This window comes from Bombus pascuorum, chromosome 1 (assembly GCF_905332965.1).
Source record: "Bombus pascuorum chromosome 1, iyBomPasc1.1, whole genome shotgun sequence".
Classification (NCBI taxonomy): domain Eukaryota; kingdom Metazoa; phylum Arthropoda; class Insecta; order Hymenoptera; family Apidae; genus Bombus; species Bombus pascuorum.
The window spans coordinates 14,708,488-14,732,203 of record NC_083488.1 but is presented as its reverse complement, the minus strand read 5'-3'; the positions used below and the strand labels follow the sequence as shown (position 1 = coordinate 14,732,203).

Genomic DNA, 23,716 nt, shown 5'->3' with positions numbered 1-23,716 from the left:
TCAATTCACTATGTCAATTTGATAAATAGTAATTTTTATTTTGCAATGTGATACTTTAAAATTGCGACATTTGAACTTTGAAATTGGGAGGTTTTGCAAGCTGATACGTTTTCTGACTTTTTTAGATAAAACTAATGCATATATTTATTAAATTCAGAACTTTTATTTACGTACATTGACAGTGAAATATCTAGCATCTATGTGAATACATATCTGTGTGGTGGTTCTGTAGTGTTTCTGTATTTCTGATAAATTTGTGTTTATTGAATATGTATACTAAAATTTTATGTAGATACTCAGCTTTACTTATTTTACCTTTACTTATTTTTATAGTATAATTATACATGTATGTTTTTCTGTGTATAATATAATTGCCCAATATAATATAGGATTTATTACGTTTTCTTATGGAATAGAACAAGATTGTATTATAAAGTGTTATAAAATTTATATTTAATCTAACAGAATTATATATTGATATCGTATTTTACTGAATTTATTGCATATAATAGAATTTTACAGAATATTACAACGTAACGTGCTTTATTTTTATTTTATTTTTGATTAAAATTAAAGCGTTGTACAAGTTTTGATAGAATCTACAGGTTGTACCATGTAACGTCATACCGCCATGATTTTCAGGTACTTCCGATAATTTGATGAAGATACACGTTTCGAATAAAAGTTAATCAGCTTTTAATCGGCTAGAAATTTTGGATGAAATCGGCTAAGAAATGAAAAAAAAAATTGTTTTTTGAGAAGAAGTTATGGTCATCTTGACATTGATATTACATATAAAATAACACTACGTATTTTTTACTTTGTACCGTTGTAGTCGATGTTAAGACGAGTTCAACGACCTATTTTACTATGACTTTGAAATGGTCCTGAATCTTGAAATGACGATTTAATTAAGGGAAATATTATCGTTAAAAATTATTTTATTTCGATTAAATAGCATATTTCGAAATGGAATATTCATCATACGCACATTATAAAAGCAACATAAACAGCGTGTAGAAATAAACATACACACACTCTATTTCAAAATGGATTGAATTATGACAAATATTGTATATGACCCTTTTTACATGTTTCGATTCTTCAATGTGTTTTAGATTAAATTTTGCCATTTATGTTTTTTCTTAGAATACTCTCTTTTATTAAAAGTATATTAATACGATAAGAATAATGAATAAAGATTTATTTTATTCTATGATATAGTTTTATAAGTATATAATTTACTGTAATGTCTTTTTAATCATCCTTTAAAACTAAATTATGTTCTTCTTCTTATTATTGTCTATTTCATTTGCATAGGTTGTATTAATATTATATTTCTACTCTCTATTTACATTAGTTACGTTCTTTAAATTTTTTTTATTTAATGTTAAATTATTAAGTGTTTTTATTATTACTTTATGTTGCGTTAAGTGATATAATGAAATTTCATTTACAAAAGAAATATAGTAAAAGTATATGAAATATATTCATTCGAAAAATAATATAACGCTCTAAATATCTCTAACGTTACGCAGTTCAAAGTAATTAAAAAATTTTTAAAACATCTGGAACGCGAAGCTATTGTGTACTCAGTGGTACTGGTACATAACTTTCACCAGAGATCCATCCGTTGTGAATAACTTTCATTCACTCGATTATCGACTTTCGTTCGTGCTAAACAAGTTAAAAAAACTATTCTATTGTATACTAGGAAAAATTTGAGATTCTATATAAACGTTCTTCGTGTAAAAATTAACTTGCTTAGAATCATAAAACATGAAAGATATTATATGGAACTCCTTATACCAATACATGATCGATAGCATGAATGTGCGAATTTCCACTATTTCAGTAAAAAAGGAAAGCAGAACTAAATGTCCTCTTCTTTTGTTTTTAGATTATGGTTATACTTTAAACTCGATTCATGATTTCCAGAATCATTTGATTATTTTACGTTCACTTATGAATTTTTATAATCCATCGAATCGCATATTTATGGTTTTGATATAAGAGGAACGGATATATTGCTCATGAGTATTGTATGTGGATACTGTCGATTTGTATTAATAGTACATGTATATGAATGTTGCTAAATATATGAATTAATGGGAAACTAATGATTAAGCGATCTTAAGATACTTATTATTAGTAAATATTGAAAAGATAACAAGATTTTTATGGAATCAACAAATTACCTTATATCGTACTAAATTTAAATTTTCCATTTAAAACATTATTAATGCTATATTAAAATTAAATACACGATTCCTCAAAGTATTAAGTGGTTAATTATTGCTAGAATTAATCATAACAGTCTCGCTACGTATTTGGAAGATTCTTCTCTTATCTTATGTACTAAGTATTAAACAAGCTGAGAATCATGAAAACTCTTTCCAAACAACGAAACTATTCAGAAATTTTTGATTATTTACAGTTCGATAACTCGAATAAGAGATAAAATTGTTCTGGGCCTTTCTATTCTTAATTTTGTAAATTATATCCTACCAAAAATAAACAGGTGCCTACATATGTGTGAGCAGTAGTGTACAATGGCATATATGTACATACATAAATAGGAAAAGTTCTTATATCAAATTTAATTTATTTTATAATTATTACTTATAATAAGAATTTGAAAGATGATTACATTTATAATACTTCAAATTATAAGAAATACATTTTCAAATCCTATATTATAAAACTAAAACTTTTCATAATACGGTCAGAGATGAATTACAATACAATAACCATTTCCCGATTTATATTAAAACATATTTCATATTTGTAGCTTTATTTGCAAGCCTTTCTGAATTTATAATACTTCGAAGTATAAGATATGTATTTTCAAATTCTATATTATAGAAATAAAACGTTTCACAATAGAAAATCTTTTGAATTTACGATCATTCCCTTATTTACGTACATGTACAATACTCGCCACTATATTCTTTCATCGATCAACAGAAAACATCATGATTTATCTTTATCATTCTCTACTTATAATGTACACGTGGAATAAGTTTCGATGTATGAACATTTTTCATTATTTCCCACGATAATTGCGTAATCGTATAAAGGTGGATGAAGAAATATGTATGTATAAAAAGAAGGATATACGAAAAGAGAAAAAAGATGATGAAAGAAGTGAATCAGCTGATTGGTTATTATACGAACATCATTCCAATCAAGTAACACATTACTATGTAAAAGAGTCGTTTGTTTTGCATATATATATTACACACACACACACACCCACACGCACGGACGGACGGACACACGCACGCACGCACGCACACACACACACACACACACACACACGTATACACATGCACACACATTCACGCATGAATCCGGCCTTTAGAATGCAAAATTCTCTCGAGAATACATTCTACGCAACCGTATTGTTGAATCGTAAATTAGGTCTAAATACGAATCGCGCGATCGCTACGCGACCAATCACGAATCTGCGCTATCGGATAAATTACATAGTGAACGGTCACGTTACAGGGTTATTGGTCACTTAACAATTCCTTTAGAGATAATTTCTGGGAAGTATTTAATTGATAGAGTATATCGTGAAGAAATTGCTCGATCAATGTCTTAGCTAGCTACCTGCCTTGTATTCCATGTTAATGTTAACTTATGGCGAGATTACGACATATTCCTTTTCTGTGTTCTCTCTCATTCTTTCTCTGTTCGCATATTTTTCTTTGCTCTACTGTGAGCTTCCTGCATAATAAATGTCGCTTTCAGTCATATTTAGACGTTTTGTTTTAGTTATTTTAAGTTCAAAGAAATATTTGATCGATTGATTGATTTGATGATTTGTTTGCGTATTATCAGATATTATATAGTGCTACAAGTTTTCAACCAAAGTGCAATTTTACTACATTGCATCGTTAGGATAAAAAATCTTGATAGAAATAAAAATAAAGAATTTCGAGAAATAGAAATCTATCGCGATGTAACGTGTACAGTATATAGCATTTTATAAAATACAATACAATACGTACTGCGAACAGAAGAAGAATTTTATTAATGTATAAGTTAGATATATACATTGAAATAAATATATATTTGGTCAGAAAGATCTTTGGCATATATATATATATATATATATATATATATATATGCCAAAGATCTTTCTATATATATATATATATATATATATATATATATAGAAGTCTCGATTCGATTCAAATTTCAAATCTCTTAAAATGATATTTCAAATAGTACAGTCCTTCGAAAATTAGGAGACGCGTCACCTTTCGTAAATTTCGACAATTTTTCAATTTTATGTGTTGCCTGAATCTTTTTTACAATATTAAAGTATATTAAAGTAATATTAAATTAATTAATTAAATTAAAATTAAAATTAATATTAAAGTGATATTATTAGTGAAGTTTAGAAACTGACACTAATAAATTTTCTTGTTTAACAGTAAAAAAAAAATGGTAATGAGCAAAATTAAATTTTACAAATTATCTGATGCTTCTATTCGACGTAAAATTCTACGATCTACAACCTATAAGTTATCAATTTACTAATGTCACTAGTTGGTAGATTATTGTACAAGAGAGCACTGGGTATATAATTACTGTTAAAACTCAAAAAACTACAACTGAGTTACTTACATTATTTGTTTAACATAAGCAAACGTAGATTCCAAGTAAATATGAGAAAATATTTGTGATTTTAAAGTTTTCAGTTTATGGAGTTGATCAGTATGGTTTCTAAATATCTCAATTATCAACCAAGTAAAAAAAAAGAAATGTTTTATGAATCACGTACATTTAATGTTAAGATTTATAATAAATTTGGCATTGGTCATCAATAATCAGAATATCTATTCGTGTGATTTCCTTATACGAGTTGAAATTTGAAGAAAATATTGCAAAGATTATTGAAAATTATATTTGATGTAATTCATAACGTTGGCACGCGAAAGTCAAAACAGAAGTTTTTGAATAGAAAATGAATCAGGAGAAAGGTCATTGACATCTATACACAATAGATAATATTTTAAAAGATTGATAATGACACGAGAAATGGAGAAATAACAGGAGAAATAGCGTTCGAAATAAATGTAAGTCATTCTACTATTATTCGTCATTTGACTTAAATTGGAAAAGTAAGGGAAATGGACAAATGGGTTTTGTATGAGTTAATTAAGCGAGGCACAGACGAAGAAGCTTAGACTTTAGAGTTTAGTCAAGTGTCATAATTCGTCTTGTTACTTGAAACAAATAAGCAGAATTTGTTTATAATTTATTTGTTTTATTACTAGCAAGAAAAATTGTTGTTATTTATTAAAATATGAATATTTGTTACACTCTTCCTATTCTGTCGATCTCTCATCTACGAGTTGTCTATTTTTCCAATCAATTTTTGAGCAATATTTTAACGAAAACATTGTCTTGGATAATTTTTCTAAATAATTTTTAAACTCCAAAGGGAAGAATAAAGAAAAATTTTAAATGTACATAGTATTTATTCATCCAAGGCTTATATATTATGATCATTTCTTTTCATCTGGTCTTAATATATACGTATGCACTTTAAGTACATAGTTGAATTTATTGGCTATATGTATAAATATATACACTATACACTGGCTGTTTAAGGTACGTTTTCACGTGATAGTAAATCGTGACTTTTACGGTTATGATACTAAATGTTACGACTTTTGTTGTCATGAAAACTAGATGTCGCATTGTTGTGACATTGGACTTGCTGTCGCAACATTACTGTTACGAAATCAAAGTAGGCTTTATTTTCTAGTGACATTTTAAGTTAATGTTACGCATGAAACTTGGTGAAAACCAGAGTGTTTTATTATTGCGACAATACTCGTTCTTGTGCAGTAAAGCGAACGAAGAACTACGAAGCGAACGGAGAAGTAGTTAGATAGAGGTTAAGAAAGACGTTTCGACGTTGTATCGTTCTTATACGAATACGAAAAGCATCCATGTCCATGTCTATGAAATAAAATATGTAGACACACATTTTAAATGTAGATTAACGAAAAGTGAAGAATGATGAAAACGCTACGAAAAAAGATTAAAAGCATACGAGCAACTTATAACACAGAGGTAGAATTAAAATTACAATTAAAAGTTGTAAGAAAAGTGATAGAAATGTGGTAGAAAAGAATAGCCGCAAAGAAATATTATGCTGTACTAGTCCTGTCCTACAGTGTTACGATCAGAACAAAAGCCGTGACTTGGGATGTTCTATGTGCGTTCGCCGCGCCGTACGCGTTTGTACTAGAAGCAGTCTTCCGTTTTAATAATTTTAAGCATGAAAATAATAAAAAAATTAATAAACCAAGCTTACTGAAAACAAACGATAAAATGTTCACTATCTTTTATCTTACATGATTATAAAGAGGGAATACAGAAATTTCGTTATCGTACGGAAGTGACCGATACTAAGTTCTCACAAGATGCAATTTTATATTACGGTCGATGCCAGACGAGTGACGCGACATCGCAGTTGCGACTGTTGTGCAATTGTGCGATTGTCGCAGATGGGCGATGCGATGCTGCCGCGGTTTGGCACCAAGCACAATACGTTATGAACATACCTACTTATTTAGGAATGTGCGGTAGTGATGTACTCGATGATTGTTGATGTACTGGTGATTCTTGACGCCGAAATAAAACGAAGATCGAGAATAAAAAGAATTGCGTTTTCGGCTTTATTTTTTAATTATTGACAATTAAAAATATCCCTGCACGCGAGCAAAACTGCTTATACGAACGAAAGGAGGTCAGTCTAAGCAAGGAGCGATCCTCACTTCGAGCGGCATATGAGCGGCAGCTTACCTCGTACAAGTTGTACAGAAGAAGATCATGGTATTCGGAGACGTAAACAACCTGTGCTTTGGCCTGTTCAGTCCCCAGATTTAAATCCCCTCGACTTTTACTACTGGGGACACATAAAGATGCAATACGGAAAAATTTTAAGAGAAGACTCAGGTTCTGTGTTTGCAAAAGAATGGATGACACATCGAACATTTATTGTAATTTGTTGTATTTTTTGTGGACATGCACGGCCGGAGCAATCGCGGTACGTGTGTGATTTTGCTGTAGACACTCGCGGAGGTAAGGGATTAGAGGAAACATTAATCCTCTCTACTTGTGAAGTTTTCGATATGTTCTTATCGATATTCACGAGTAAGCAGGTTTAATGTTCAATCTACCATTTCTTTTGCAAAACATCGCGCGGAGTTGTTTATGTCTCTGAATACCATGATCTTTTTTTCTACAACTTGTACGAGGTAAGCTGCCGCTCATGTGTTGTTCGGAGGATCGCTCCTCGCTTAGGCTGATCTTTCGTTCATCTAAGGACGTTTGCTCGTGTGCAGGGATATTTTCAATTGTCAATAACTGAAAAACAAAGTCGAAAACGCAATTTTTTTTATTCTTGGTTGTTGTTTCATTTCGGTGTTAATAAATTGTGTAAAATCAGTAGCCGAACATCCTTACGTAATCGTACACCCCACGAAACACGTAGCGGTATTCTTATGTTTACGTTGCCTTTGTCTTTTATACATTAAATTTGACAAATTAATGGTAAAATATCTACTAAAGTAATAGTCTGCGTTAAATACGTTCATACCTTTTTGTAGAGAATCTCCAGCTGGGTCGATCAATGTTATAAAAAATATACGCTGCCATTTAAAAAACTCAAGGTCTCCTTGATATCTCAGAAAATATAATTATATAAAAAAATGAAATTGCATTCCTTCGATGAGTCCTTTGAAATGCAACAATTTATTTAAGACGTTTTTCGATAAAATAAACCAACCAATAGGTAACAAGTTATTTTAAATTTTATGATAGTACTACATACGATAGTAGTACATACTATATACATACTTCTTATTTTGTCATTGACTCACCCTATATTTAATAAGTTCAAAATGGATTTGTATAGTTAATGATTGCAGTAGATAGATATAAGTACATTATTATCGATCTTTTGATTTTAAATGGAATCAAGAACAAATATTTTTTTAAATATAAAATTGCTAAAAATAAAAAGAAACTTAGCTCCAGCCAAAGGTATAATTATTACTATCGTATTTTCCTGTTAAGCACTGAATTATTTCATATAACTAATAAGAATTGCCACTGTATTTTGTACATTAATTTTAATGATATATTTGCAAGAAATTCCTCAGAAAATAAACTTAGGTATAACACCCTAAAGTGGAATATATACATGCTCTATTTTGATAGCGTCTTATATGCACGAGGAGTTGGTGTTGGATGCTACGCACAATTATGCAGAACGGCGTTAAATGTTCGTGTTTAATATCGCCACGTACGGACGAAACTCTCGTTTCGTTGGTGGTTTGTTACCAGTTTGCCGTTCAACTCGATTATATGTAGTTGCTCTTGTTGTGGCGAGTTTGCGTAGTATAATCGGTCTTCCTCTCCACGAAAGCCCGTTCGTGAGGAAAGTTCACCGTAACGTTTGTCTTAGTTTGATCTGTACTCTACTCAAGTCTGCTCTACGTAGTACGTTGAACAATGCCGCGTGTGTAAAACAATGTCATCTTAATCTTCGAATCGATATCGTTCGTTTGGCTGATAATCTAACTCTGGAAACAATTGAAATCTACAGAAGATCATGATAAGGCATATTATTTTTACATTTTTTTCAAAAGAGTAATTATATAATTTATTTTACGCGAAGATTATGGAAGAAAAACACGATAACTACATTTTTGCTGATTTTTTGATTCTAACGTCATTTTAGGATTAAACAGAAGGATTTTAATACGACAATTGGAAACGGAAACATTCTGTTAAGTCTAAGGAGGAAGTCTAGAGTAAATCTTTCAAAACTAGTTGATTAGTTGATGAAATTTTATGGAAACCAAATATATGTACATTTAGCATAATTATTAAGACAAGCAATATTTTAATATACTCAGTATTTTAATAGTACGAGTATGAAAATATGTTTATAATTTTGAAAAGTAAGAAGGAATATATATTTGCAACCAAAACCAAATATATAAAAAGACAACTTTGCTAACGCGGGGTTGTTCGACAACGTATTGAATTTTAATACCGCTTTCGTATAAAAAAGTAGGAAATGTCATTTATTATATGCTTTCATGTAAACCCCATATATCATTCTTACAGTTTTCAAAACTCAATATATGTACTAGATTAATTTCAAATTATGAAAATTGACCTTCTTTTTGATTTCACGATTAAATATGTATTTTTTCCATTTTTATGATTATTTTAAGATTATCGATTGTTATAATTTATAATGTTAGGTATACATTTGATTGTTTACAACACTTACTAAATCTGTGATTTATATTTGGAAAGCTAAAATATCGATAAATTTCGTTCTAAAATAAATTACCTTATGAATTTCTTATTGAAAAAATCAAGGAGTCTTCGTCATCCTATCATTTTCATATACACGCATACGACATATTCTTAATGTCTTATTTATTCCTAAATTTAATACTTATAATATTCCTATGAATCGATTACGTAAGGATTTGAGAAGAATACAAATATTTTTGAATTTAAAACTCATGCATAATAATTTTGCAAATTCGATATATTTAAAAGGTTCGTATAAAAGGGAAAAAGATTGGTAGCAGCGTAATTGGCACTCCGAGTGTAAAGGATTGTCAATTATAAGCTAACTCGGGTGTCTTGCAGAATCAATGTTCATTTAATGTGTAATTATTGGTCCGTTACGAGTTACGAGCCGGGGCTTCGGCAGCGCGAGAGACCGGCGAGAGTATTTTGGGGCTGAGGGAATACGGTTGCGGTGTGTTAGCATTAGCACTATCAGGTATGTATATAGACGAACCTGGCGCGAGGTCAGCGAGTCAGCCGCAAGAGGTTGAAAGTTGGAATTGCGTGAACGAACGCGATGCGAAATTGGCGAATCATTGAGACAGGCAGCGCAAGCAAACTATTTAACTCGATACGGAATCGGGGAGACACTGGATTAGAAAGATTCTCTTTTGGATTGAGACGCGCGAATGAATCTGACGCGAAATCAGAGAATCGCAGGGAATGTTAGTAAAAACTTCGTATCTAGATTAATAAGAATTGACTCGAGCAGTAATGTCGTATCTTGTAGATAAGTTCAATTATGTTATAGTTGTAGAAAACTGTAGAGAACACAACTATATCTGTTATATATAAAACAAAACATTGTTACAAGTATGTATGTGTCGCGGATAAACGAGCATAATGTAATGTATCTTAAAGTTTAGTCGCACGGTTTTGACGCATTGGCAATGTCTTAAGATTTAAAATTAAGAGTAGTTTCAAACTGATATCAGACTAAATTTAAACTGATTCGCAAATTCTGACGGGGAAATCCGACGATTGATCGGAAGGGAATTTTAGCCCGATCTCACTATACGACTATACTGACTGTTAAAAACGTGACGCGAAGTAGCACGATGATACTTTTCATGACGTTCTCTCTGTTCTGTTCGAGGAGTGTGATTTATTCAGCTCCTTATATATCATGAAAAATCTGAAAATTTTTGTGGTAGGGATTGAAAAATTTATCGTATACATATGGAAACCACAACACGTCAAGAGTTCTGGGAACGGCACCTCCGGATGTATCGTACACGCCTTGCGTTTTATCTATAAAGTATAACCGCTGTCGTCTTTTTTCATTGTTTAGATTTAGGTAAATGTTTAAGAGAAAGGCATTTCTGTTTTCTGAGTGCGCTTCAAGGAATTTGAAAAGTGCAGCAGGAGAAAATTTCTCCATCTATAACAGCTCTATTCTATTATTTATATTAATTAATATCAACTGTTGTTTTCATCAATATTCATCAACTCTATATGGTTGCCTGATAACATCAGAGGATAAGAGTAGATTGAAGATGTTCATTACAAATTTAAAAGTACATTTATTATTATTTTTCCAAATAAATAATGATTTATCTCGAAAAGTTTCAGAAACTATCCTAAAGGAGTGAATTTTTGATCTGGCCCTCCTTTTGGAATTTTTTGAACATGTAAATTGAAAGTTGTTCTGGATTGTTCTACTTGCTCTAAATATTGTTCCAAAGTATTATTTCGCTATTATATCTAATTTAAGAAATAATATGAAAAACTGTATTTATGATAGAATGGGTATTTCTCTACATTGAAACAAAGATAATACAATAAAGGGAACATGTAGACCTGAGAACAACCCAAAACAAAAATTTGAGCTAGCATAAGTATAAGGCTGATTGCTTTACTTTTGCGTCGACGCTGCCTCCAGACGACATTTTATCAATTTTCTTGAAAATGAAAATAGTCGAATCGAGAATAAAGTATTGTATTCTTGTTCTTTCGGACGGTACACGTGTTTGCTAGTGAGATTAATTTGTAAAAGAAAATGTGAAAAAAGCTTCCGATTTTTCTAACACTGTGATCTACAGTAACTAGTGGAGATGAAACTTTGATCGGAGAAACAAAGATATTTTTCCAATTAGTTATTATGCAAATCATGTATTGTTTATTATTATGTAATCATGTATGAAGATTAACATTTTGAGCAACGTCTTCCTAACATATAACTGCTGTAACGTCCTTTCTATTTTTCGAGATATTCATAAAAATATTTGTGATACATTTTATCTTGGCGTTAGGTTCATGTATGGATATGATTATATTATACATGTGCTTGTGACGCAATGTGTTTATACGTTTATACGTAAAGACAGGGAGAGAGAAAAAAAGTATAATTTATTTTTGTAGTAGCTCATCTATTCAGGAGTATATATATTGTACAACTTATATATACCAGTAAATGACAAATTTTCTTTCTTTGATATTTGGGTTAGATAATTGAGTTTCTTCATAAAAGAAACTGTTAGAACTGTAATCTTTTTCGAATAAATGTTCATTTATATTCATAATTCTGGATAACAAGATATCTATAATAAAATATTCTATAGCGCTTGTCGTTTAATCAGTTTAATGTAATGAAGCCAAATCTCATTTTTAATTGTAATGTATGTCAGGCATATATAAAATAAATGTAATTATTGCCGTAAATAGGTGCAGACAATAAAGAGCAGTTAAATAAAATTTTGAATCCAAGAATCTCCCTGACTTCACCCGCACCACGTATATTACCACATTTTTCCCACATCTTCAAAGGAACGAGTTGATACTCTCTTTTTCTCTCTGTCTCTGTCTTTCACTCTCTCTCCCTCTTTCTCGTTCTTTCTAAAATACCTTTCGTGGTTCCTCGATGAGAGGATTAAAAATTCTTCGCTAGACCATACTATACTAAAACAGATCCGCACGAGGTTTGAATTTACAGAGGTGGTTCCATACGAATCGCTCTGGCCATAGGAAGGGTCCATAGTCCATAACGGATCTCGTGGGCGCGCAAAAAACGTTGTATGGGGCTCGGCATGTTGTGAATCTCATACAGGTGGTATATATTATTTCCTCGAGTTTCGTGGGACTCTACGATCTGTGTCCGCTGCGGCGAAAGAGGTGGTCTCGGTCCGCGAGACCATTCGCTGTGGGCGTGCACTAATGACTTGAATTAAACTTGTTTCGTCAGGTCGTACCACCTCTCCGAAATCATGTGTTCTGTTGATCCACGGAAAAATATTGTACACGTGATTATATATTTCCGCGAATCGACTAAATTTCTCGATAGCCTCGTTTTGACTCCTCTTTTCATTCTTGTAGTTTAGATTAGGATATGACGGATATGATACGAAATGGGGAATTTCGTTCATTTTTATCTCTGTTAATGTATCAGAAATTATCATATGATTCAATTGATAAAAATTGAAATTCTTCATAAACGAATATTAAATTATATAATAAAAATTTTAAATTACCGAACGAATATTGCTATAATGTTAATATTTGTTTGCCACATAATATATTCTGCTATAATATCATTAGTAATAATAACCTTATAATTAATACAACATTAAATTCCAATTAAAAAATTCCAATTAATTACGATTTTTAATCCTAAGACCTTTTTACACTTTGTGCGATTTATAGAAAAAGTAATTCTTTGGCATAGTAAAAACATTGAATAATTAATTACAACTGCATATTTACAAGGCGGAAGTTAAGATATACTTTTATTTTGTTCGAAGTAAAGTTTTTCCAAATTTCCGGAATTTGTTTGAATTCTATTAAGATCATACACATTGTATTAACATTCATACTCGCATGTACATATTACATACTCTTGGATTATTAACCATTTCATGCCCCATGTTGCGTGTACGCAATTGTATCTACTCTGATAATTAATCTTAAATTTTAGTATATTGTATCTTGTATAGGAAAATATTAGAAAAAGTTTGTTTTTATTATTAATAATTGATAACTTAAAGTTTCTCCATAGTCCTGAAAAAATAATGTGTCATTAATCAAAAAAATAATGTACTATCAACTGCCATTTTGATAGTATCTAATCAAAGAGAAATCAAATATTTTGCGATTAGACTATCGTGTGTCATGTATTAAATGCTAATCATAAAGTATACATAAAATTTTGGGAAAGGAAACCTTGAAAGCCCAGTGATGGTGAACTTGTCTTGATATTTGTTACTACAATATGTATGTACATATTTCGACATACAGCTAGACAGGTTCGAATGAAAAAAGAAGGTACATGGTACGATCGAAATGACGTGCGTCATCAGTCATCGAGCACGTGATAAATTACCGAGGAGATAATGCTTCCATCGTTTTTCTTAGTAAATCGAGTTGCACTCGAAGCGACGTTTTTTTAGCTTGCCCAACTTATTACGAGGAATTTAAATTCGAGTTCATTTAAATTTAAATAATTGCGTAAATACCCTTGATTCTTATGTTTTCTGCAGAGAATATCGTAAAATATATTTGAATATATTTGAATATCATACATGCAAAAAGAATTGTTACGCTTTTAATATCTATTTAAAAAATTGCAAGCATTGAAATATGTCGCGATATGCGGGAAATTTAAAAGAATAAATTTGTGTAACGCACTGTTCGAAAATAACGAAGTAACGTTACCCTATACCGTATTCGATCCTTATCACGTTAGGTTATCTTATTTTATTAATCGTTTTATTATTATACGAATAAGAATGACGAAAGATGTATTTAAGTATCAAGTAATCATGTTAGTAATCATATCCGATTATTACCATATGAAATGTCACTTTATAAAATAAAACATTAGTTGTACGTTATTAATTGTAAGTTTCTTATCTTCTGAATTATATATATAATCAAAGTAAAATATTTTGTTTCGTTATTTATAAGATTTGTAAGAGTTATCAATCTTCGAATCCAAAATGCCTTGGAATGGAGTTGCTATAATCTCTTCATTTACAAATCTCTTCCAAATAATTGATGGATTATAAGGTTGCTTAGGTAGAATAAGAAATATTCTTAACACTCCCCAAATATCCGAACACTAAATTTATATTTGCAGAAATATTCATGCCATTTTCTCCTTTAAATTCACTTAACTAAATTACACAAATATTCCGATTACGCGTTAATGTCGGAATAATAAAGTTTGCTTTCTTTGTTATAAACTTTCTTGACATTGAATATGTGTGATTTATACCTATGTGTGATTATTTTCGTTTAATATAGTGGATGATAATTCACCATTACAATAAAATAAAATTTAGTGGGTGATAATAGCCCACTAAATTCAAACTTCAAACAAATGACATTTCATATGCATTAAGTACGTGATATTCGATGACATTCAACTGGTTTACCATTGTCAATAAAATTTCTTTCTTTTTTTCATTTTTCAGGACTGTTGAAGTGTTATTGCGATATTTGCACGGACACCAATCACACGTGCGAAACCGATGGTTATTGCTTTGCTAGCACCAGCTTGGAGAATGATATGACCACATATGCCCGGAGGTAACGTATTTGCATGTGTATTTAGCCACGACAGTAATTTCTCACTGACCAAAAAAATCAAATTCTCTTTAATCGTCGATTTGTCGTTTTCAGTCGACAAAGGTTAATCTTTCGAACGATCCATTTGTTTCTATTGAGTTTACGAAAACGATGATTTTATTCGAAAATCGTTTTGATTTTTTAATCCTTCGATATTTCGACAATCATGAATAAATTATTTACATGTTTCTATTAAAATTAAATATATGTTACATTTATATTGAATTGGAACATGTATATGACAATTCAAACGACTTGCGTACATATAGATATTACGTTTACGAAATGTAATGGGTTGTAATATACATATATAAAAGTTATCTACTATACGCAACGATACAAGTTATAAATTTCATTACGATCCAACATTTGTGAGGAATATTTAAGACAAAATATTTTTTTATAATATACGACATAATACGACTATTATGATTATATAGTTGGTAAAATTTTAAACAAATCCAAAAATGTACATACAAGTCACGAAAGTATGTTTGTAAGTCACTTATTGTATGTTTGCAATAAATGCCATAACTTTTATATACAGAGTGGTTCACAAATTGGTTACCAAGATGTTTGAGCTCATAGTTTAACAAATAAAATGTTTCGAGTAAAAGTTGTGTCCTTTTGTATCTTGTTCTTCTATGTTTATTTTGTATCTTTTCAGTAGTACCATATATTCTTTTTGTCATAGTCTTCTATCTATAGGTTTCATTAGTTTTGGAATATCAATGTTACTTATGTATCTACGTTGAAGTAGTAAATGACAAGTCAAAAATGAATCAAATTGGTATCGAATGAAATGAATTCGTTTTCTAAGGTAGTATAAAGATATGACAAGAGAAATGTATGGTTCCATTCAGAAAAGTACCAAGTACAGAATGATTTTTGTTTTTTATGAAGAAAATGATATTTTTGAAATTTTGTTTACATTAGTAAGTTCCACATTTGACGGCAATGAACATTTACTCGAAACATTGTGTTATTTAATTTACTAAGTTCATTAAGTTCAAATATTCTAAATTACGGGGAGTATCTCGTGTAATATCGCAATATTACATGAATTGTTTTGAATTGTCATTTATATGTTTAATAGTTGAACGTAGTACCACTACCGTTAAATTTCTACATTGAAACGGACTGTGCGATAAATTTCGTAACAATGGCAAATCATGACATTAGGGGATGAACAATATCGATGTTCATATCAGGGACTAGTAATTAATTTTACTACATCTATGGACGTAAAACAATATTTGCTTCGCGTAATCGCGTTATCTGAAATAAATAGAAGCAATATCTGTCCGCGATAATCGCGGCAAACAATGTGCTTCCCCAACTCGAGTATCCGGCAAAGTGATTTTTTAACTTAATTCCAGCGTTAATTGGACGTTATTGAGGAATAAATTATGGACAGAGTAATAAAACGAGCGATCAACCAGCGCGGTGTACCGGTGAAACTTGTCGGTAATGCGTTCCTTTCGTGAAACGCACCACGTAGAATAAAACAAATTAAATATATAAATATGTCGGATGAAGATTATCATTATCCTTCTTACATGTGTAGATGTTTCATTGCCAGTTTTAAATCACGCTCGTTTTATCGAATTCCATATAACGAATTCGCCGTGAAACATATCCGGATTTGCTATCAGAGCTAATAATTGTTTGATTTTTAAGGTAGCTTAAAAAATTTCAATTTTATGGTAATAGAGTAATAATTTACAAAATGGAATCTCGTTAAATTATATTTGAGTATATTTTGGCGTAGACTAAATTTTTTTAAATACAATATTGTTTTTAAGTAAAGTTACTTCATTTACGAAAATTTGATATTTCTACTTATGGTCATTAATTCTTTTAATTTCTGATTATTCATGTACGTGAAACATAAATCAAACGACTTGATGATGTATGATTAACTTAAACGATTGACAAATTGAAATTAATGCAACGAGTTTAATTTTTTCTTTGAATTTGAAATACCTAATCGTAGGTAGGTACAATAAATACTAGATTAATTAACGAAAAATTTGAGTATTGAAAGTGATTCGAGCAGATACGAGAAAGTAAAAACTCCGATATTAAAAAATCCGAATATACAAACTCAAAATCTTCGATGGTAAAAAAATTCCATTGAAAAAAACAAATACTCAAAAGTTGCAATATTCGATCGAAAATTTTGATATGAAAGAACATCATTACTCGAAACATTAAATATTCAAGAATTTGAAGAGTCAAACTCCAAATTGTTTCTTCCGACGCATTAAATCAAAAGTAGTCGAATCCAAAATATTTTTTTAAGCGCGTCCAAATATGTAATAAGTCAACAATTATTCGAATAACAAACTATTAGAGTGTATTTGAAAAAAAAAAACAGATTCCATTGATTATAATTAATTGTCCGTTTCAATACTTTCAATTCAATGATTTTCCAAAGCAACTGAAAATTCCATTTTAAAGACTCGATTCCTCAACACACGAAGCTGTCGAAATAATACGGGGTCTGACCGAATAACATGTAAAAGCGGACACGATGTGATTTCTTACGTAAAAATAAGAAAAGAATACAGAACACAATTTTTTCACTTTCCACTTAGTTTTCGAGAAAGTCGAGTTTGAAAATTTATCGAGTATATTTGAACATGACTAATTCCACAATGTACAGGACTAAATAATCGCCAGGAGGTCATTCTATGTATGAAAATAAGTCGAAAATGTGGAATAAGATTTTTTCACAAGACACTGCGTTTCCGAGAAAAATGAATTTAAAAATTTATCAACGCGTGTACTAGGCTGATTCTTAACTAGACGCGTTCAAATTCTACTCTCTTGAAAATGAAGTCTTAAAAGAAACAATTTTATTCTACATTTTTGTCTTATTTACACATGTAGAACGGCCTCCTGTCGATTATGTATTTAGTGCTGTTCAGTCCTAAATTAACCATGTTCAAGTATACTTAATAAATTTTCAAATTCGACTTTGTTGAAAACTAAGCCGAGAATGAAAAAATGTTGTTCTATATTTTGTCTTACTTTTACACAAGGAAATATGTATTATGATATTCGGTCGAATCCTATATATATTCTGGCTCATTTTGAGTACTCGGACAGCTCTGATTTCCCAAGTTGGTTCGATCATGTTCATCGCGAAAGCAAATTCAACGATTCCGTTCTCTTACGTCATGATTACGATCGATTCCCTCGTTGTAGTTTCCAGGAACATTTAACCGCTTTTTTCAGTTAGCCCTGCCAAGGCATGATTAGCGTCTATTTGGCAGTTTCAACGCGACGGAAACGAATTATTGTTGTCGGCCGGTGGTCGCGTTGGTAACGCTTCAACGTAGCCGTTCTCGCGATTTTTGATTCTCGTCGCTACGAAAATACGAACCAAACGGAAGTGGAAAGGTCTCGTGAAAACACCCAATAGTAACTATCATCTGCAATCTATATTCTACACCTCACTTTTTTTCAGTTGATTTTTTTATTCTCGATTAACGCGTGGGGGTAGCCATGAATTTAGCCCTAGGGAAATTCTAGCAGAGTGAACAATAAGTATTTATTATTTATAATTTATATTATGTAATCCTCTATAATCGGATAAAATTATGGTTAACTATTATTTCTAACTCTTTTGACAAGAATAGCAATTATACATACATATTTCTATATGTGTTATATATATATATAGTACTGATATCTTTAACAATAATTCGAAATTACGTATTTTGAAGATTATAACGCGCTCCCACTATAGCTGTGTCGTTTTTTTATTCAAGTTATTTGTCTGACTTTGTACTTTTATAGTAGAATTGTTCTGAGAATTGGTAGATGAAAAAGTATCACGTATATTTCTATCTTTTTCCTTAATATAGTATATCGTAATATATAATAAGAATATGAAATAATTAGACCGTGGATGTTTATATAAATTTCACACTCTTACCAAACAAGGAAGAATAACAAAAAAATGCAAGTTAAAAATTATAACCAGTAAATCTTCTGCTTTGCACATTTTCTATTATATTTATATTTTATTTTGTATCTTATACACTTTTGCTATTTTTCAATATTTGATAAATGCATTAACTCCAGACATACTCGTAGTTGGGAATTTCGGATATTTTATAAAAAGCCAAGATGGTTGCTGCTGTTTCTGAGACGTTATATTTCTTTATTGGTAAGAGATCGTTAATCAATTCCATTTTTATCTGTGTTACAAAAAGGTAGATTTCAATGGTTCTCGGAGCAAATAGTACAAACTCCATTAACTAACTCACAAAATTACTGACTCTGTAAATTGTAAACGGCGAAACATTGTTTATTATCGATGAAGATAACCACCTGATAACGGCGTAAGGCGTAAAATTGCTTATTATGTATTAGATAATATAAAGAATGAAATATGTAATATATATTCGGTCAAGCAGTCGCAGTTATTTTTATTTATTGCATCTATTCTCGTATCTAAATCGAATAAAATAGGCTGGACCAATATTGATCAGATTTCATATTGTTTTCTTCACTCTTTTTCTGCGTTTTAATGAAAGGAGCCGCCGATTTCAAATCATATCTCTACATAAAATTTCCTGTTAAACAAGCAAATAATTAAAGAAATAACATCTGGCGTTAGTACTAAAGAGCCATCGTATATAATATGCTTGCTTTATGTTGATAATAATAAACTTGGTAAAGAGAATTTACATCGATTTGATATACACTACAGCTAGTATGATCGTTTAACAACATGATGTGGATAGCATAGCAAAGAGTATAATATATACCATACAATATGATACGATACGATACGATACGATACGATACGATACGATACAGTATGATGCGCAATTTTGAAATCGGATGAAATCGAGCGAGACGATCTGTGACGGCTTGATGCCTGAGGTCACAGACATACGGACGGGACCTCAATGTTTAATGCGCTAGGCGGGTAATTCGGATAATTCAGCCGGAGATCGTATTGAAAATAGCACGACCGAGATTATTTGATTGGTCGAAACGAGAAAGCAGCACGAGACAATTTCCTGCTATCGACCGATTACAGAATGAAGTGGTTGATACGCGAATCGTATTAAATATTAAATTCTCGTTTCATACTTGGTTTCTCTTTTACAAGCATGTTCAGTGTCTTTTTTTCGCGTTTCTTGATTGTAGTATATATATACGTACAGTGACTTTCTATGAATGCATATATAATATTGTATGATAATTTATACTTTATAAATTATTTTGAAATTTAATTAGTTGTTTAACGAGATTCGACTATTAAGAGTGTATTGGTAAAGTTTGAAACGAATTTGAAAATTTATATAAAAGTTACAAAATATTAGTGTAAGCATATATTTTTTAAAGATTAATAAAGTATAAGAATTAAATTAAAATTAAATTAAATTAAAATTAAATTAAAATAAAAAAAATTATTTATTATATTAGTATCTAAGCCACAATATATGGTCTCACCTGATATTGATATCTTACTTTGCGGCACTGTTATTATTCATAGTGAAAAATGCTTCAGGTAAAAATTAAATGGCTTGAAAGGAAAGAAATACAAAAATAGTGCCTTACGTCTTTCCTTGTCTTTCATACTACAGTTTTTACAAAATAAAAGTTTATCTATCGAATTAATAGCTTCACTAATCTCAATTTTTTTATTTTCAATAATCTATTCTTTAACTCCTATTTACTTTTAAGTTTTGATTTATAAAAACAAAAAGCAATACATTTACATATAAAAAGAAAATCTTCTGTATGTATATGGACGTACTTATCACACAATACTTCACACTTATACTTTCAATGCTAATCTAGCTACTGAAATCCACTATTTTCTTTTGACAGTCTACCGAATTCTTTGAAATAAGTTATTTCAAATAACAGTTGAATTTTATTACGCGTAAAATACTTGGTCGAAAGAAAGAAAAAAAGAAAGAAAGAAAGGGAGTAAATAAGAAAGGGACGAAGAAAGGAAGAAAGAAAGAAAGAAGGAAAGAAAGAATACGTTATACATATGTATAGCACATACATACATACGTAGGCGATGGAGAACGAACTGTTGAAAGTAAAGGTGGTATTGTGATGTTGTGAAAGGTGCCTCGATCGAAAGCAATGGTTCCCACCGGAAGAACCGCAGTCCTGCAACAGAAAGCCGGGTATCTATCGGTCCAGAATCTGCTGCGATAAAGAGTACTGCAACCTGAATTTATATCCGGCCTTGCTATCTCCCGACTCGCCTGAATTATCCTCAGGTATTCTTTTCGCTGTTCTCGACCAGCGTAGAAAACCTTCCACCTACGTGTTTTCTATTTTTGCCCCATTCTAATCTTTTGTTTCTTTTTTTTGTTCCATGCCTTGTTTTATTATTAACAGGAAATAAATAGCCAATGAAATGATTGTTTAGGTTTTCAAAAATCAATTGTTTTTTATAAAAAGTTTCCATACAAATTTTATATCACGAGAAAGATTGGACTTTCGCAAAATTTTGCACTTAAGTAAATTCACGAGTCAAAGTTTTCCCGATGTAAATAATAATTTATATCAGCAGTTATCTTATAAAAACTAATAATTGAATTAAAATACGTACGAAACTACGATACACCTATTCTTACCTATTCTCTTATTCTCTTATGCTTTGTGTACGCTATATATGTATACAATAATCCGCTTTTCACGAATTATCACATTTTGAAACAATGAATTCTGTCAATATACATATTCGTTAATTAGAGAACATCTGAATTTTACAAGATATGAATTTGTATTTTATTAAAAAAATAACGCATCGTGTACAATTGATGCTTTTTGTTCAAAGAGAAGAAGACCATCGTAATTAATTAAACATCTGGCATAGCGTAGTCACATAAAGTACAATATTTTTTATGATCTGTCGCTAGTACCTAATCTTGTAGTCGATGTGATTTATGAAATTAATCGTTAATTCTACGAAATTAATCGATTATTAACTAAATAACATGTTATACTGTTATACCATTCAATGTTAAAGTTTGCAATTATTTTTGAATAAACTATGATAATCGATAGATCGATAAGCTATATAATTTATTTGGACAAATTATTATCTAATGATAATGTTTCTTTTATAAATTTTTTTTTTGTTAAATTCTTATTCATTCATGAAATATACAATTTTTTGGATCAAATAATATGTAATAATAAAGTTGGAAGCCTTTTTAGATAAATTATTACTCGATGATAATGTTTGAAATTTTCTTTAGATAAACTAGAATCTGTAATTCTTTTTGTATAAACTACGTATTATCCAATTTCTTTGATGCACCAATACTATATACTTGTATCAAGTACTCGCAATATTTTGGATTATTCATGACTGTTTGCGCATTTCGCATTTCTGCCCAAGAAAACTCACATTAACAAGGTTCATAAATATTTTCCGCGGCCAGTGGATACGCTGTTAGTTACCATTCTCCGAATATATTCCTACTCACAAACGTTTCAATGCAACTTTTTGTAAACATATGTTAAAAATGCGCCGTTAGTAGATATAGAAGAATATCGAATAAAATTTGTGTCGAAACTGAATTAAAGTAAAAATAAAAATAAAAATAAATAAATATATTACTAAGAATTGAATTGCAAAATAATAGAAAAAAGATTATTGAAAGATAAATAAAAAAAGATTACTTGAATTACAAAAATATCGATTGGCTATTTATTTTCTATTAATGTGATATTTTTTTCATTTGTTTTATTCTTCAGTTTTTTATTAACATATTTGTGCGACGATTTGCGAGGCGCAGAACAATAATATTATGTGCATTTAGGTGCGAAAAAGCCGTGTTCCGCTGCAAACGCAAGCAACACACTAATCCATTGGTGTATTCATCATCCTGTTGGTTAGGATTAGAACTTAGGAGGCACGCGTAACTGGTGTGCCCCGAGTTTTATAAATCGATGCTGGGACGAAATTGCAAAATGATTCTCGTAATGTTTACCCATAGGGTTTGTCACACTTTGCCACCGATGCGATTGATTCCGGAAAGAAAAAGAAATTGTGATTGCGATTGAAAACTGTGTCAATCTTCGTGCCACTTTTTCGATACGATCCCAAGTAAAAGAAAATAAAGTTCTTCCAAGCAGTTTATTGTCACTATTGTGCTGTTATTTGGTTGGATCGGAATGGAAGTTGTGCTCGTTAGAACAGATAGAAGGGAGAGTAACGATGATGGAACTTCATTGTTACGATTATATAACTGTTGTGTCACAACGTGCAATCCCTGCTTTGAATAAAATTGACTACTTGAGTTATATATATAGATATATGTATACTATTATTACAATTTCATTGTATTTGTATAGTAAGTCAGAAAAATATTCAGATATTGATATAGATTTGTCTTTTATGCCCTATATTTTATGTAAATATGTAAAGAACAAAACTATTATGTTATGTTATAAAAATGTTGTTATGTTACAGCATAGTACAAAAATCAATGATAATTAAACATTTCTATATACTAAAATTACGAAATTTTTTTATGTATTGCATACGCTTAATCGAATAGTACCTACTACTCGCGCGAAATAGTAACAAATTAATTATAAAAAAAGTAGATGAACGAAGAGGATATTATTTTACGATAAGAATAATTATTATTATTTTACGCGAGCATTACAGTGTTCTTAAGCGTTTCGTGGCAGCCGTATTGCAAAGATTTACATTTAGCCTAAACACAATAAATACATTTATCAT

At 30.5% G+C, this 23,716-nt stretch overlaps 1 protein-coding gene across 7 annotated transcripts in view; it reads left to right on the top strand.

Annotated features, from left to right (window-relative positions):
- The window catches only part of LOC132905553 (TGF-beta receptor type-1), a 68,359-nt gene that overhangs the window by 3,587 nt on the left and 41,056 nt on the right, over positions 1–23,716 (top strand). For 5 of the 7 annotated variants that reach the window (XM_060956993.1, XM_060956963.1, XM_060956952.1 and 2 more), the window contains exon 2: positions 14,814–14,928. In XM_060956993.1, coding sequence (XP_060812976.1) covers positions 14,814–14,928 — 115 coding nt within the window. Of the gene's footprint in view, positions 1–14,813; positions 14,929–21,075; positions 21,234–23,716 lie in introns of all 7 variants that reach the window. The other 2 variants (XM_060956973.1, XM_060957003.1) reach the window with 1 other exon arrangement.